The sequence below is a fragment of the Tupaia chinensis genome, unplaced genomic scaffold (assembly GCF_000334495.1).
Source record: "Tupaia chinensis unplaced genomic scaffold, TupChi_1.0 Scaffold000294_5, whole genome shotgun sequence".
NCBI lineage: Eukaryota > Metazoa > Chordata > Mammalia > Scandentia > Tupaiidae > Tupaia > Tupaia belangeri.
Window position 1 is genome coordinate 1,154,633 of NW_006159782.1, and position 15,045 is coordinate 1,169,677.

General features: G+C 57.6%; 2 protein-coding genes across 2 annotated transcripts in view; one reads left to right on the forward strand and one right to left on the reverse strand.

Annotated features, from left to right (window-relative positions):
• Window positions 1-9,149, forward strand: part of PMM1 (phosphomannomutase 1) — a gene marked incomplete at its 5' end in the record, with an annotated part of 12,180 nt that extends 3,031 nt beyond the window's left edge. Inside the window, 7 exons of the mRNA XM_006150784.2 lie at window positions 1,464-1,581; window positions 3,474-3,550; window positions 3,758-3,849; window positions 4,074-4,173; window positions 7,389-7,464; window positions 8,173-8,288; window positions 8,625-9,149. Coding sequence (XP_006150846.2) covers window positions 1,464-1,581; window positions 3,474-3,550; window positions 3,758-3,849; window positions 4,074-4,173; window positions 7,389-7,464; window positions 8,173-8,288; window positions 8,625-8,747 — 702 coding nt within the window. The remainder of the gene's footprint in view (window positions 1-1,463; window positions 1,582-3,473; window positions 3,551-3,757; window positions 3,850-4,073; window positions 4,174-7,388; window positions 7,465-8,172; window positions 8,289-8,624) is intronic.
• A 178-nt stretch (window positions 9,150-9,327) lies between these two features.
• CSDC2 (cold shock domain containing C2) overlaps window positions 9,328-15,045 on the reverse strand; it is a 13,724-nt gene continuing 8,006 nt past the window's right edge. The window contains exons 2-4 of the mRNA XM_006150729.3: window positions 12,752-13,050; window positions 11,690-11,812; window positions 9,328-11,188 (exon numbers count right to left, since the gene is read on the reverse strand). Of these exons, the coding sequence (XP_006150791.1) occupies window positions 11,026-11,188; window positions 11,690-11,812; window positions 12,752-12,927 (462 nt within the window). The 5' untranslated portion in view covers window positions 12,928-13,050 and the 3' untranslated portion in view covers window positions 9,328-11,025. The remainder of the gene's footprint in view (window positions 11,189-11,689; window positions 11,813-12,751; window positions 13,051-15,045) is intronic.

Below are 15,045 nucleotides of genomic sequence, written 5' to 3' on the forward strand. Positions count from 1 at the left end.
GATTTCTCGCTTTCTGTCTCTCTGTCTCTCTCTGTCTTTCTGGCGAGCGCACACGCCCTATAGCAAAAACCTCTCCTAAAAAAAATTAAATAAAAAAAATTTTTTTTAATAATTATTTTGTTTAACTTTATTTATTTTAATTTGACCAGTGAGGGACAGAGGGAGAGAGAAAGAAAGTGAGAAAGTAAGCCACCAGGTCTGGGACTCAAACCATGGTTTGAGTGGAATCCAACATCCTTAACCACCATGCCACCTGCCGGCCCCCTTCTGGGATCTTAAGCTCACACACACGTGGCATGAGTTTCAAGCCACTAGGTCTGGGACTCAAACTGCAGTGGCCACATAGGAGTCCAGTGACACAACCGCTATGCCATCTGCTGGCACCACATACACACCGTTCCAATGCTTCCAAGCACTTTGGATGTATTATCTCATTTAATCTTTTCTTTTTCTTTTTCTTTTTTTTTTTTATTTAGAGGTTTTTGCTATAGGGCATATGCACTCACCAGAAAGACAGAGAGACAGAAAGCAAGAAATCACCACCCCTGGGGGGATGGCCATACTACAGTCTCTTCTCCTCCATTCTCCTCTCAGGATCTTGGGCATGCACATGCACCTGGCATGAGTTTAAGCCACTGGGTTGGGAACTCAAAACACAGTTGAAAAAAAAAAAACACAGTTGACTACATGGGAGTCCAGTGACACAGCCATTATGCTAACTGCTGGTCCCACTCTTTTCTTTCCTTTTTTTTTTTTTTTTTAAATATTTATTTATTTAATTCCATTTGTTATTATTTTTTAATTTAACCAGAGAGAGACAGAGAGAAAGGGAAAGTGAGAAAGCAAGCTGCCTGGTCCGGGACTCAAACTGCGGTCAGCCATGTGGGGGTCCAGTGCCCTTAACCACCATGCCACCTGCTGGCCCCCCAATCTTTTCTTTTCTTTGAGAGATTTTTGCTATAGGGCTCATTTGCTAGCCGGAGAGATAGAGAGATAGAACCGAAGAAATCACCCCTTCCCGGGAGAATGGCCATGACACAATCCCTTCTCCTCCATTTTCTTCTCGGGACTTTGGGCACATATACACATGTGCCTGGTGCAAGTTTTAAGCTCCTGGGTCTGGGACTTGAACTGCAGTCAGCCTCCTGGGAGTCCAGTCACATAACCATTATGCCATCTGCTGGTCTCCTATCTCATTTAATCTTAACCTTCAATGGTTACTTCTATGGTCCCCTTTTTACAGAAGCGGAAAGTGTGGCAAATGAATACAGCTGTTGCTCAGGGTCGTCTGGTTATTTAGGGAGGTGAGCCAGAGTCTGACCTGAAGTACATCTGACTTTGAGGTCTGGACTCCCACTGCCTCAGCTCCAGATAGAGCGTGGGCTCCCTGGGTTCAGAGCACTGAGGGTTCAGTGAAGGTCTCAGATGTGCTGACAACTGGAATCCTGTACTTGCCCCTGCAGAAAATTGACCCTGAGGTGGCTGCCTTCCTGCAGAAGCTGCGAAGTAGGGTGCAGATCGGTGTGGTGGGCGGCTCCGACTACTCCAAGATCGCGGAGCAGCTGGGCGAAGGTGATGAAGGTAGGACTGGGGCCTGTCTCATAGTCGGGGTGGGGGGGCTCAGAATTCCAGCCATTCCGGGGTTCTTCAAAGACCTTGCCTCTTTGGGGCAGAAGACACAGAGAGGGAACAGACAGACGGTTCTTTGTGGATGGATTTGCAAACATTTAGTGAATACGTGCTATGGCCCAGGATGGTGCTGCGTTCTGGAGAAACAGCTGGAAACAGAGCCAGCAGAAGCCTACCTTTTTGGGGTTTTTTTGAAGAGATTTTTGCTATAGGGCTCGTGCTCCCACTGGAGAGACAAAAAGTTAGAAATCACTCCCCGGGGGGATGGCCACTCCGCAGTCCCTTCTCTTCCGTTTTCCTCCTGGGATCTTGGGGACGCACAGGCAAGTGCCTGGCATGAGTTTGAAGCCATCAGGTCTAGAAACGTGAGTGGCTGTCAGCCATGTGGGAGTTCAGCCACGTAACCACTATGCCATCTGCTCGCCCCAAATCCTACCCTTAATACAGTTTATGTTCTCGATTCTCCCTTCTGAGTTTTGGCTTCTGCATCTTTTTAAAATTTTATTTTATTTATTATTATTATTATTAGAGATGAGAGAGGGAGGGAGTTAAAGAGAAAGCAAACCGCCAGGTCCAGGACACGAACCAGGGTTGGTCATATGGGAGTCCAGTACCTGAACCACCATGCCACCTACCAGCCCCAACTTCTGCAACTTTAAAATGGTCTAATCAGAAGGTCAGCAGAGGGTGTGGTGGTTAAGGTGTTGAACTCCCACAGGGTTGAGTCCTGGACCCAGCAGCTTGAAAATCATACCTGGCATGTGTGCATGTGTGCCCAAAATCTTGAGAGGAGAATGGAAGAGAAGGGACTGTGGCTTGGCTATACCCCCTGTGGGGGGATGATTTCTTGCTTTCTCTTTCCTCTTTCTCTGGCAAGTACACATACGCTATGGCAAAAACCTATAAACAAGGGCTAATCAGGGCCAGCCTGCGAGCCCATGGCCAACCACATGGTTCGAGTCCTGGACCTGCCAGCTTGAAAATCACACTAGGCATGTGCATGTGTGCCCCAATGTCCTGAGAGGAGGGAGATGGAGAAGGGACTGTAGCGTGACCGTGCCACATGCAGGAGCGCTTTCTCACTTCCGCTTTCTCTCTGGTGAGTGCACACACCCTTTGGTTAAAAAAAAAAAAAATGGGCACAATCAAAAATGGTTACCATTTGTTGAAAATGACCACGAGTTTCTTCTTTGTATCATCTTGATGGCCACATGTCCATGGCATGGTTATCCCATTTACCCAGGAAATTGTTGGGACCCCACGCCTGGTCTCAACTCTGTCACAGCAGTGCCTCCAGCTCCTCCGCAGAAGCTTCCCTGAATTGCCCTTTCCCCATGCTTTGGTTCATTTCGTCAGCTAGTATAGAAATAGCTCCCGCTCCTATTCGGGCCTACATCTCCACTCCCACGCAGTCCAGGTGACCACCTGCCTGCAGGACCCTCCACGGCCCGGCTGTGCCTTTGCCTTCCCTCCTGCCCACCGCAGCCACTTCTTGTGGCTGCCAGGGTGGAGGCGCTGCCTCCCCACACAGCCAGCCTTAACATGGAGTAACGGAAGCTGTACCCGGGGCCCTGCGCGGGCAGCTGTGGGGCCAAAGAGTGGAAGTGACACCCTCTGCTAGGGAGGCCTGGGGGCTTCCAGAGGCGGGAGGGTGTTCCTTTCATGAGCAACGGCTTCTGTGGAGGAAAACAAAGCAGCAGGACAGGAGATGAGAGAAGCAGGTCCGCGGTGAGCCAGTGGGCCTAGAGCCCAAACAAGGGGCACGGGCGTCGGCTCGCATCTGGGTAGCAGTGGGGCCTGGTCTTCACTCTCTCTCTCTCCCTGGCCTCTTCATGGCCCTGAAGTCATTGAGAAGTTTGATTACGTGTTTGCTGAGAACGGGACGGTGCAGTACAAGCATGGACGGCTGCTCTCCAAGCAGGTCAGTGCCGCCTGGGGCCTGGGGCCTGGGGCCTGGGGCCTGGGGCCTGGGGTGGGTCGGTGCTGCCTGGGGCCTGGGGCGCACCAGGGCACCTTGTTTCCCTGGTGGGACAGCCCATGGGTACCTTCGCCCTGGGCTGGGAGATGCAGTGCGTGTTCCGGGATCAGGCAGCCCAGCCACTTTCAGAGTCCTGTGTCCCTTGCTTAGACCATCCAGAACCACCTGGGGGAGGAACTGCTGCAGGACTTGATCAACTTCTGCCTCAGCTACATGGCTCTGCTCAGACTGCCCAAGAAGCGGTGAGGTTCCAACTGAGCTGGTCTCCAGAGCTCAGTGCCCGAGGGAGGGAAAGTAGGGGTCCCTTAGAAGGAGCTTGGGCATACTCTGGGCCCTGATTTCTTGGTGGCTGGATTATTGTCCCTTTTGAAGTCTAGGGAGACGCTGGGCCCAGGCAGAACTGGATTTGAATTCAGAGTCATTCTCGTTCTCTCTGGCTATCTGTCCCTCTTCCTGTCACCACCAGTGGAACGTTCATCGAGTTCCGGAATGGCATGCTGAACGTCTCACCTATAGGCCGGAGCTGCACCCTGGAGGAGCGGATCGAGTTCTCCGAGCTGGACAAGGTGCCACCACATGTGGAGCCTTAGGCCTATGGGACCATAGTCACTCAGCCTCTCTGAGCCTTTATTTTCTCATCACAGAAATGGACTGGGGGGGCACATTTCAGCAGGTGTCACCTCCTGTGCACTTCTTGGGTACCTGCCACATGCCACTGCTGTCGGCACGTCTTCATTTTCCAGTGCTGCTGCTGTCCCTTCCTGCACTGCCACCAGCCATCTTCTCACCCAGGCAGCCCCGGGCATCCTTCCACCTCCCCACCCATCTCGGGTCAACGACAACTCCTAATCTTGTAGAGAGCCAGTGTCAAATGTGTGCATCTCCAGAATGAGACCCCATTCTCCACACCACCATCTTCCACCCCAGGCTACCCAAAGTCTGCTCCCTCTGTCCCTTCTGCCCCCAAAAGCTCTGCCAGTGTTCTCCAGCATTGCCATCAAGAGCCCTTTAAAGGGCCAGCAGGTGGAGTTGTGGTTAAGGTGCTGGAATCTCACATGGTCGACCATGGTTCGGATCCTGAACCTGGCAGCTTCAAAAATCACACTAGATGCCTGTGCATGTGTATCCAAAATCCCAAGAGGAGAAGGGCTTGGGCACGGCCACCCTCCCCCTCGGGGTGGGGGGGTAACTTCTCATTTTCCCTCTTACTATCTCTGTCTCCTGTGAGTACACGTACCTTATAGCAAAAACCTAAAAAAAAAAAAAACATCTACACACGCCACATCACCCCTAACGATCTTCCCATGACTCCACGTTACCACTAGGTGGTGGCCCTGCCTGTGCTGCTGCAAGAGGTCTTCCTGGCCCCACTCACTCTGTGCCCTGGGAGCCCTGTTTTCTGTTCCTGGAACACACTGAGGCCCTTGCCTTTGCCCCTGCTGCCCCTGCTAACCGTCTGGGTGCACGTTATTGGTCCGTGCTGCGTCTGCCCCTCCCTGTAAGGGGTGCCGTGAGTGCACACAGGGCTTTTCCGGCTGGCTCAGCCATGGGGTTCCAACCTCGCCTGCTGATCTTCCCCCAGCTCCCTGGCCATGGTCTCCTTGCTGATTCAGGTGGTACAGGTGCCCCCTTCAGGACTCTGCCTTCTGCCTGGAGCCGACATCCCTCAGACACGGCTCCTCCTTCTCCTTCAGATCTCACATGGGGCCTTTCCGGGCATCGCAGTAACCTTGCACCCCCTGTACTTCCTACCCTGCTTCCCTGTTGGCCTTCCCCCATGCTGCCCAGCCACCATTGGGTACACACTGCCATCTGCATGCTAAATCCCTCCATCTGTCTGCCCTGCCCAAACTAAGCCCCTTCATGAGAATGTTTTCTGTGCCTTGTCACCACTGGGTCCCTGTGCCTGACAGCAAGTGCTCAGGAAATACTCCCAAGTGAACGAGCAGTGGTCCTCCCATTCCGTGCATGAGGAAACCGAGGCTCAGAGAGGAATTTGCTCCGTCACCTAAGGAGCTGGTTGTGAGCAAAGGTGGGGTTCTTCCCATGGCTCCTGGGGCTCCCTGAGCGTGGGTGGTGCTCAGCTATGGCTCCCAGCTACTAGCGCCCACTCCCACTCTGTGTCCTGAGACTTAGCGGACAGGGACTGGCTACTGACACTGCAGTTTCTCTTGCTGGGATAGGTAAGGTGGGCCTTTAGCAAAGAACCCTCCCCTCACACAGTGTGGGCCATGTCCCCTTCTTAGGCCATCCAGTTTTCCATTCCTGGGTCCCCCTTCCATCATTCCTGGGTCCCCCTCCATTTGCCTAGTCTCCTGTGTGGTGGGGGTTGGCTGGCATGGGTTGGGTAGGGAGGTCGGGGGAGTGGCTAGCACACTAACTCTTCCCATAACCCCTCGTCTGCCCCCTTTTGGTGGCGGGGGGTGGGGTGGGGGCAGAAATATTCCTGCTCTGCGCTGGCCCAGATCCCGTGTAAATGTTTTACTCCTCCACCCTTCAGAATGCTGAGAGAGGGGCAGGTAGCCCCGTTCCTTAGATGAGGACGCTGAGGCCAAAGGGTGGGTGACCGGCTCAAGGCCACAGTGCTGGCCCCTGCTGAGGTTGGACTTGGCATGTGGGGCTGTCTCGTGCCCAGCCTGGTTCTCGAGAGGGAAGGTGCAGCCACTGTGGGCACGTGGAATCATCACTTCAGCACTTGATCCACCCGCCCCAGGTCCCTCCTGCTGGGAGCGTAAGACCAAGGCTGGCGGGGGGCTCGCAGCCCTCGTCCCTGCTCTTCCAGGAAGTGGGTTCAGAGAGGTCAGACAACGTGCCCGTGGTCACACAGCCCGGAGCCTGGGCAGCCCGCCTTTGGATGGCAGGCTGGGTCTGCCTGTGTAGCTCATGCGCCCCTGGACCACCTTCCGGGCTGCAGACTGCTGGCCACAGCCCGCCTCTCCTTTCCAGTCCTACCCAGCTGTGGCTAGAAGACAGCACTGGTCACCCACCCCTTCTGCCAGGTCCTCCGTGGCTTCGGTCCCCCAGGGTGTGTCAGATCTTCCCAGCCTGGTCTCCAGGCCCAAGAGCTGAGCGTCCTGCTGTGCTGTCGTCGCAGCTCTTGTCCAGGAACCTCTGCCCGCTCTGCAGCCTGTCGGCACTGGGGGCCCATTTGCTCGCTCAGTAGCCCTGGCTGAGGAGGGGGTCGCACACTCGACTGCCCCTCCAGACCCAGCATGGCTGCTCCCCACTGTGGCTCAGGCCCAGGGCACCCTCAGGCTAGTGAGTGAGCATCTCCCAACCGTGTTAGTGGGGGTGCTGCTGGGGCTCTAGGGTCCTGCGTGGGGCCATGGCCGGGCCCAGCCCAGACAGCAGGAAGTGCTCAGCAAACGCGGATTGCTGCAGCTGCCCTGGCACCCGCAGCCATGCTGAGCACCCGATGCTCAGGTCTGCTTGCTGCGCTCATTTCTGTCGGAGCTGTGGGGCTGGGCAGAGCCAGGGCTGTGCCTGCCTGGAGGTGGTTACTGACGGGCCCCAGGCTGCTCTGACCCCTCTGACTTCCACCTGAGGCCTCTCCTCCCAGCCAGTCGCACCGGCACTGGCAGGATCAGGCCCTGGCCCTGCCTCAGGCTGGGTGACCTTGAGCAAGCCTGGCCCTCTCTGAGGTTCTCCTGAGCCTCGGTGTCCTCCTGCAGTGGAGGCTGTACCTCCCTGGAAGACTCTGCTCACGTGGGCTGTGTGCCCGACACCAGCGCCTGGCATCCCACAGGCCCTGGAAGCTTAGTCTACTCACTCCCCTCCACAGAAGGAGAAGATCCGGGAGAAGTTCGTGGAAGCCCTGAAGACAGAGTTTGCTGGCAAAGGACTGAGGTTCTCCCGAGGTAAATCCACCTGGCAGAGGGCCTGTGAGGCCTGGGCAGGGGCCCATCTCTCCAGAGCCTGGGGTGCAGTCCCCGAGGCTTTGGAAACCCCTCCCACCTCAGGGTACGGCGGGGGATGAGCTGGGATCAAAGTGGCGGGATGTGTTTCCTGGCCACCTTCCCCACCAGAGTGAACGCCGTGCCTGCTGCTTGCCGGCGGGAGCTGAGAGTGCCCCTCGGGTTCCCACCCCCCTGGTGCCAGAGGGACCCAGAATCTGACTGCCTCCTCAGCCCATCCTCCCTCGGTGGGGCAGGAGGACCGGGTATCTTGGGCCTTGTCACATCTTTGCCCAGAGCCCCCCAGGCTGTCCTCACTCTCCAGTAAAAACCTAGGACCCCACCCGGGAGTTCAGGGCCTCCTGGCGCCCAGCCATTTCTGTTGTGAGAATCTCACTCTCCCCTGCCTTGGGGACTCTCCCATCGCTGGCTGTCCCACTCTGGCTCGGTCCTGGCTCCCCTCTGCCATTGACTATGAGCTCTCAGTGGCCCCACGTGGATCTTAAGTGTCAGGAGGACCCTGAGTCTACCCTGTGCTTGACGTGTGAGGACAGCTCCAGGATCGTTGAATGACTGCGTCAACGGGGCCCACCCAAGCTCACCCCAGAGCTGCCGCTCTGCCGGCCTTGCCTGCTCCCCGGGTGGGACTCAGCCCACCCCCTCCCTCCACAGGAGGCATGATCAGCTTTGACGTCTTCCCTGAGGGCTGGGACAAGCGCTACTGCCTGGACAGCCTGGACCAGGACAGCTTTGACACCATCCACTTCTTCGGGAATGAGACCAGCCCTGTGAGTGTGGCCCAGCCCAGGCTCCCCCAACCCTAGTCACCCACAGTCGAGGCCAGGACCTCTGGGAGCCCTGGAGGACAGTCAGGGCTCACCAGCCCCATTAAACAGATCGGAAGGGCGGAGCCCAGAGAGGTCAAACACCAAGCCTGAGTCACACAGCAAGTATGGGCGGGTCTGGCGAGGTTGAGGCAGGCTTCCTGACATTTCTGAGGGGCAGGAAGGGGACAGCTCTGCAGGAGCTGGGGTGGGGCGTGCCAGTGTGGCTGCTGGGTCCTGCCCTGCGCGCCTCCTCCAGGGACCGCCTAAGCATTTGCCTCTTCTGCCCTTCCGTGTCAGGGTGGGAATGACTTCGAGATCTATGCAGACCCGCGGACTGTCGGCCACAGCGTGCTCTCCCCTCAGGACACGGTGCAGCGATGCCGGGAGATTTTCTTCCCAGAGACGGCCCACGAGGCGTGATGTCACCTGTGTCATGATTTCCAAAGGGCTTCGACCAGCTGAGAGTTCCTGTGGTCGGGTGGGTGCCAAGGCCCACTTCCCCCGCTCGGGATGCCCGTCTGTACGCACCTGCTGCAAAGCCCGGCCAGACAAGGCCAGGGTCTGTGCGGTGTCTGTCCCCAGCTGGTCAGCTCCTGAGAGCTGGCCTCCTCCTCCACCCTGATGGCCCCGGCCTCAGCTGCTGCTCGCACTTCTGAGCAGAACAGTTTCTGTCTACACTGGGAGGAGGCAAGTGTGAGTGTCGGTACGGGATGGAGCCTGCTCTGCCGGCCTGCCCTGGACACACAGGGCGCAGAGAGCGGTGGGGAAGGCATGCACTGTAAAGAACTTTGTGTCACGCGGATTAAAGTCCCCAGAACTAAGTGTGTCCCTTGTGTCAGAGTGGGTAGTGGGCTCCAGCCACCCCTTCACAGATGAGAAACCAGGCGCCAAGGGGCAGGGACGGCCCAGGTCACACAGGCTTCTGTCCAGTCAGACTGGCATGGCCTCCCTGGCCCCTGCCCGGGGCCCGGACAGATTAGACAGCTCTGGGCCACGAGGGTCACAGTTGAGGGTTTATTGCCAGTGTTAGGAACGATGGGGTCCAGGTGGCTGGGAGTCTCAGGAGGTTCTCTGACTGGGCGCTGGGAGGCTCTGAGTGGGGAGGAGAGCTGCAGCCCCCTGCCACCCATGTGTCCTCTGCCTGCTGGCTGGCACTGATAAAGGGGGTGTCCTCACAGGAGGGAAGCCTTGTGGGCCCCCGGAAGCCAACCTGTGCCAACAAGCCCTCTGCCAGGGGGCCTGGGAGTCTTTGTTTCTCAGGAGTCAGGCCTTGCTGGAATAGCCTGGCTCAAAGTAGGGTGTCAGGTGGGGCCCGTCCCAATTCTGAGGGGCTGGCTAGCATGTCTCAGTAGCTCTGGGCTTCCAGCTCTGTGTGGTAGGCCCTGGGGAATGGGCGGGATGCAGTTTCCCCAACTGGTCTTTACCCAGGTGTTATAGGGTGCCCACAAAGCTTGCAGTGCCCCTAGACAGCCACTGACCTCCTCGTCCTGGGCATTTGAGCCCCCAGTTTTATGCACAGACTCTCATGAGGCTCATGTCTGGCAGGCCCTCCCTTGAACCTGGGACCCTGTTCTTCCCTGGCAGGTGGCGTACTCTCCAGAAGGGAGTGTGGGGGCTGAAGCAGGGCCCCTCCTTCCTGGCCTCCCAGGCCAGGCCATTCCTACCCTTCTTCCCAGTGATGAAATAGATGCACACGCACACGCACACACACACATCCTGGCCCTGAAGGACCAGGTGAGGGACAGCACACCTCTCGGGATAGACAGGGTAGGGATCACACCTCGACCACTGGCTGTTGGGAGCCACCCTCCCGCAGCTTTGGGAAGGTGTCTGGAGTGGGTGGCAGGTGGCCCCCCAGGCTGAGGGTCATCCTCCTGGGAGCCTGGGCCTGGCCTTGCCCAAGGGGACGTGTGTCCATCTGTCGCCACATCTTTAGCGTCCCTTGGCCAGGCACGTGGCAGAACATCAATGAGGTTTGCAGGTCAGAGTCAAGGGGACAGCTCCATGCAAGCTAGGGAGGCCCTCCCCAGAGCCAGGAGAAGGAATACGGCTGAGGGACTGGAGTGCCCAAGTCGCCTCCCACCGGTAGGCGCTTTCCTGCCCTCCAGTGTGCTGATAGCAGGAGGAAGGTAGCAGGGGGGCCCGTCTGCCTCCGTGTTAGGCCCTGTCACCCCACCAGAGGCTGGAGGCTCCTCAGAGCTCACTGACCTGGCTCCTGAGAGAAGGGTCCAGGCCATGTTAGAGACCCCAGCCTGGGTTGGAGACATGAGTACCAGGGCCTGGGCAGAGGAAGGCTTGGGCGGGGCAGGGGCAGAGGAGTAGGGCTGTCGCGAGGGATCACTGTCTGCCCGAGCCTGAGGCAGGCTTCAGGGGCTCAGCCAATGCATGGTCAGGCAAGTGGCAGGAGGGCGAGAGGGACCTGTGCTGGCCGGGGGTGCCAACCGTGGGCCAACAGAGAAGGCAGGGCTGGCAGCTGCCTGCTCTGGCCAGCTCCTGGCCAGCTCCCATAGCAGCCACAGTCACAGAGGTGGGTGGAGGACACGCTCACAGCCACAAGCACAGACAGACAGACAGACAGACGTGTACACTGAGGCCACCCAGGGCTGGTCAGCCAGTGCAGTAGGGGTGCGGAGCTGGCTGAGGCTCATCCCCCCGTGGGGCTCCTGCCACCTGGCTGGTTGGCACAAGAGCCACCGGCCTAGGAGCCTACGACCTGACCGGACCACGTCTCATGGGGGGTGTGGGGAGCCAAGTGGGTGAGCACCACCTCCACGGCCTGGAACTTCTGGTTCTTGGGCGGGATGGGGCACATCTTGTAGGTCACCTCGTCACCCTCCACCGGCACATACTCCCCCTCGATGCTGCTGGGCAAGAGAAGTGAGTGAGCCCCACGCAGCCCCTCCCCTAGTCACACCGTGACTGGCCCTAGGCCGAGCTAAGCCGGGGAGCCTGGTCAGCATGGCTCTCAGAGCCCCAGCTCTGCTCTGCAAAACCGGAATCATAGGACCAGCTTCTGTGTTGTTTGGGGATTGACAGTGAAAGGGCTGGAGGGTCCCCAGGCTCCCAGATACCCTGTGGCATCCCCGTGGGTGGGGCCAGACCCAGACCCTCCTCTCTACCTCCCTGCCCACCTGCCTGAGGCCCCTTCCACCTGTGCTGGGACAGGATCCCAGGGCCCAGCTGGAGATTCCCAGGGCTTCTGGGGTCCATGTCCTGTTCCCACCTGGCTCAGCCCTCCTCCCATGTAGCCTCAGCACCTGAGAAGAGCCAAGTTGGGGGGAAGCCTCTGGGGAAGACATTTTCCAAGGCAGTGCTGGGGACATTGGGGCAGGGGCCCAGCCAAGAGCAGGGAGGAGACTCACTCAGATACGTGCACAAAGATGTCTTCAGACCCGTTCTCAGGTGTGATGAAGCCATGGCCCTGTGAGCGTGAGAACTGCTTACAGACGCCCTTGAACACGGGGCCAGCCGAGGCACGGGCTGTCCTGGGGATGGGATAGGAGTATCTGAGGTGTGATCTTCCACAACCTCCCGAGACCCTGCCTGCTACTCTGCCTCAGGGCTGTAGGAAACCCACCCAGGCCAGACTCGCATGATTATGCTCACGGGGCTGGCTCTCCCAGGCCGGCACAGCAAGTGGGCTCGCTGACTCCCACCAGCACCCTGCTCTGCACAGCACCCTCCCCTCCTGAGGGGCTCCCGATGTCAGTGGATTCCTGTGTTAAGATTTCTGTGTGGAGTCCAGCCTGGGCGTGAATACTGCCCGCAGAGCGCTCACCGTCTCCTCTCCTGGAGGACTGCCTCCCAGGCACTCGCCCCCCTCTGTTCTCGTCACTTCCAAAGCATCGCCTTGTGCCTGGCCTTGGGTCGGACACAGGACAGTTGGTGCTCAGCTCTGGCCAAGCCAAGTCTGTCTCCCTGCGGCTCCTACAAACCCCTTCCTACAAACGACCTCCCCCTAAGGCCCAGGGCTAGTCTCTGTCCCCTTGGTCACCACTCTGAGGGAAAAACCATGACTCAGTTTTGCCCCGGGCTGTTGCCTCTGAGGGAACACCCAGCTCCCTTTTTCACCTGACACAGCTTCCGGACCCAGCTAGATCATCGTCTTCCCTGTAGCCTACACTGGGCTCCCCAACCCTGCTGGCTGGTAACGGATGGTGGACCACCTCCCCCTGGATCGGAAGCAGCTGTGGGCAGGGGCTCTGTCTTACTCCTCACTAGGACCCTGGTCGGGACGCTGTAAGCCTTTGTGGAGTGGATGAGTGACTGAGTGACCCTATAGTTACCAGGAGTCCACGCGCAGCACCCACAGTCCCGGGAACTGCTGAGACAGCACCAGGGCTGGAGGAAGACGGGGAGGGGCAGCCCAGACTGAGCCCCTTCCTGGGGAGATCTCAGAGCCTGGACCAGGGGTGGGTACTCACGCCGAATATGTCCTGGTCCTTTTGGTGGGCAGAGGGCTGGGCAGGTCCCGAGTCTGGACACCACCCCGTTCCCAGACCCTGCTGCCCTCCCGGTGGAAGGGGAAGGTAGGCCAGACAGGGGACTTGGGAGAGTGAAGCGGGGGCACAACGGGAGGCGACGTGGGCTCCGAAGTCATGGTGGGGCCAGCAGGAGAGCCTGGGGGGCTCTGGGGCCCAGGGGCCGGAGGAAGGCTCGGGCGTCCTTGCGGGCAGGGCCCGGCCTGGCCCTGCTCGGTGGCCACACCAGCCACAGGCTCCGTCTGAAAGAGGGCGAGAGGCACAGGTGAGTGAGGTCCTGGTGGGCAGCTGCTGGACACTGGCACAAATTGGGAAGGCAGGGCCTGCCTGCCAGTCCTCACAGAGTGACTCAGACCCCTCACTGTCCTCCCTGGCTTAGTGTCCTCACTTAGTCACTGTGGTCACCTAACCCTAAGTCCAACTTGCCGTTCAACTCTGAACCTCGAGACCCTGGGAGGGGGCGGGGAGGGGGGCCAGCAATGGTCTGGAAGATGGTTTGGCACAAGTGGTGTCTGTTCGAAATTCACAGGCCTGGGTTCACATCTCAGCTTTGTCACCTATAGCTTGGTGACCTCAAGCAAGCCACTCTGCAGCTCCAGCCTGGTGGGTAAGAGCCTGGGCTCCAGGTCCACCTGATGTGGGTTTGATTCCTGACTTTTCCGACTAGTGGCTGTGTGGCCTCTTAGTCTTCGATACTGCCCTGTAAGATGGGACGGTGTTGGTTTTCATAGCAGAGTGAAATGACTTTCTACGTACTTTGAACAGGAGAGCCATGGTGAGTCCCTGGGAACGCTGGCCGGTTTCCCTTGGCCCGTTTCCGAGCTTGAGAAACTTACCATGTGAGGACAGGGAGGGTTCAGCGGCGTAGCTGTGGCCAGCATCCGCAGGTACCCCGTAAACTGTTATTATCAATGCCAATTAATAAGAAGCCCAAGTCAACAGCTCAGCACCTGGGTGACCTTGAGGAAATCTGTCCTGTAGTTCCCTATGCTAAGGAAAGGAACAGATCCCCCTACTCACCCACCCACCTCCTCAGTCCCCCTCAAGAACTGAGAAGCCATGGGCCCTGAGAGTTGTTGCTGTGGACCTCTGGGGAGGGATAGATGGCCACCAAGTGGGCCTGGGAAGGACCCGGGCCAGGACAACCTCAGCTCTGCTATTTAGTAGCAGCCAACTGCGGGCTCACTTCCGTCAGCCTCCGTGTCCCCACCTGTACAGTTGATAAAACTGTCCCACCCGCTCACAGGTCATGCTGAGGCTTGGCTGAGCCTAAATATGTGGAGATGCTCCCATAGACTGTAGTTGTATAAAAGTAGGGGTGATGGGTTCTCCGCCTCCTCACTGCCCCATTCTCCCATTCCCTCTACCCCTGCCCCAAGGCCCTGGGGGTCCGAGATGAATCTCTGTGCTGCGAGTCTATTTCTAACCTCCATTGGTGCATCCCCCCCCACACACACTCACACACATACACACAGCCTTGGGTTTCTAGGGAAAGGTTTTTGGTTTTAGGTCTTTGTCATAGGGTCTCTGAGCTAGCCAGAGACAGAGACGGAGAGACGGAAAGTGATTATTCAAACCCACGCCAATCTCTTCTCCTTCATTCTCCTCTCAAGATTTTGGGCATGCTCGCACACGAGCCCCCTGTTAGTTCCACACTGCTTGGTCTGGAGCTCAAACTGCAGTGGACCATGTAGGAGTCCAGTGCCTTAAACACCACGCCATCTGCTGTCCCCTCTAGGAAAAAGTTTAAGACGCTTCAGGAGTACAGAGCTCAACAAGCCCAAAAATACCGCAGGGCAAGACTGGAGGGGCCCAGGAATCTCCTCATCCAACCCCGTTCTTGAGTGGGTCTCCTGGCCTGTGCTCTAGAGCGCACATTGAGTTTGCAGGGTTTTTCTGGGCCAAGATGCGGAGCTGGCTCTGCTGCCCCTGGGGAGGAGGTGGGACCCATCCTCCCTCTCCTGCCCCCACAGTGAGGAGAGCTGCCCTCTCTCCAGGAGAGCAAGGCGTGCCCTCCCAGCTCCCCCGGCTGACATGGGACTTTTTTCTCTGCCAGCTCATTCTGGGAGGCAGGGTGGCCAGGTTTGGCATATTAGTCCTCATTTAATTTATTTATTTCTTTTTAAAAGTTTGTTTGTTTATTTATTTATTTATTAATAATTATTTATTTTATTTATTCATTCTTTTCTTTTCTTTCTTTCTTTTTTTTTTTTTTTTATTTTTATCAGAGAGAGACA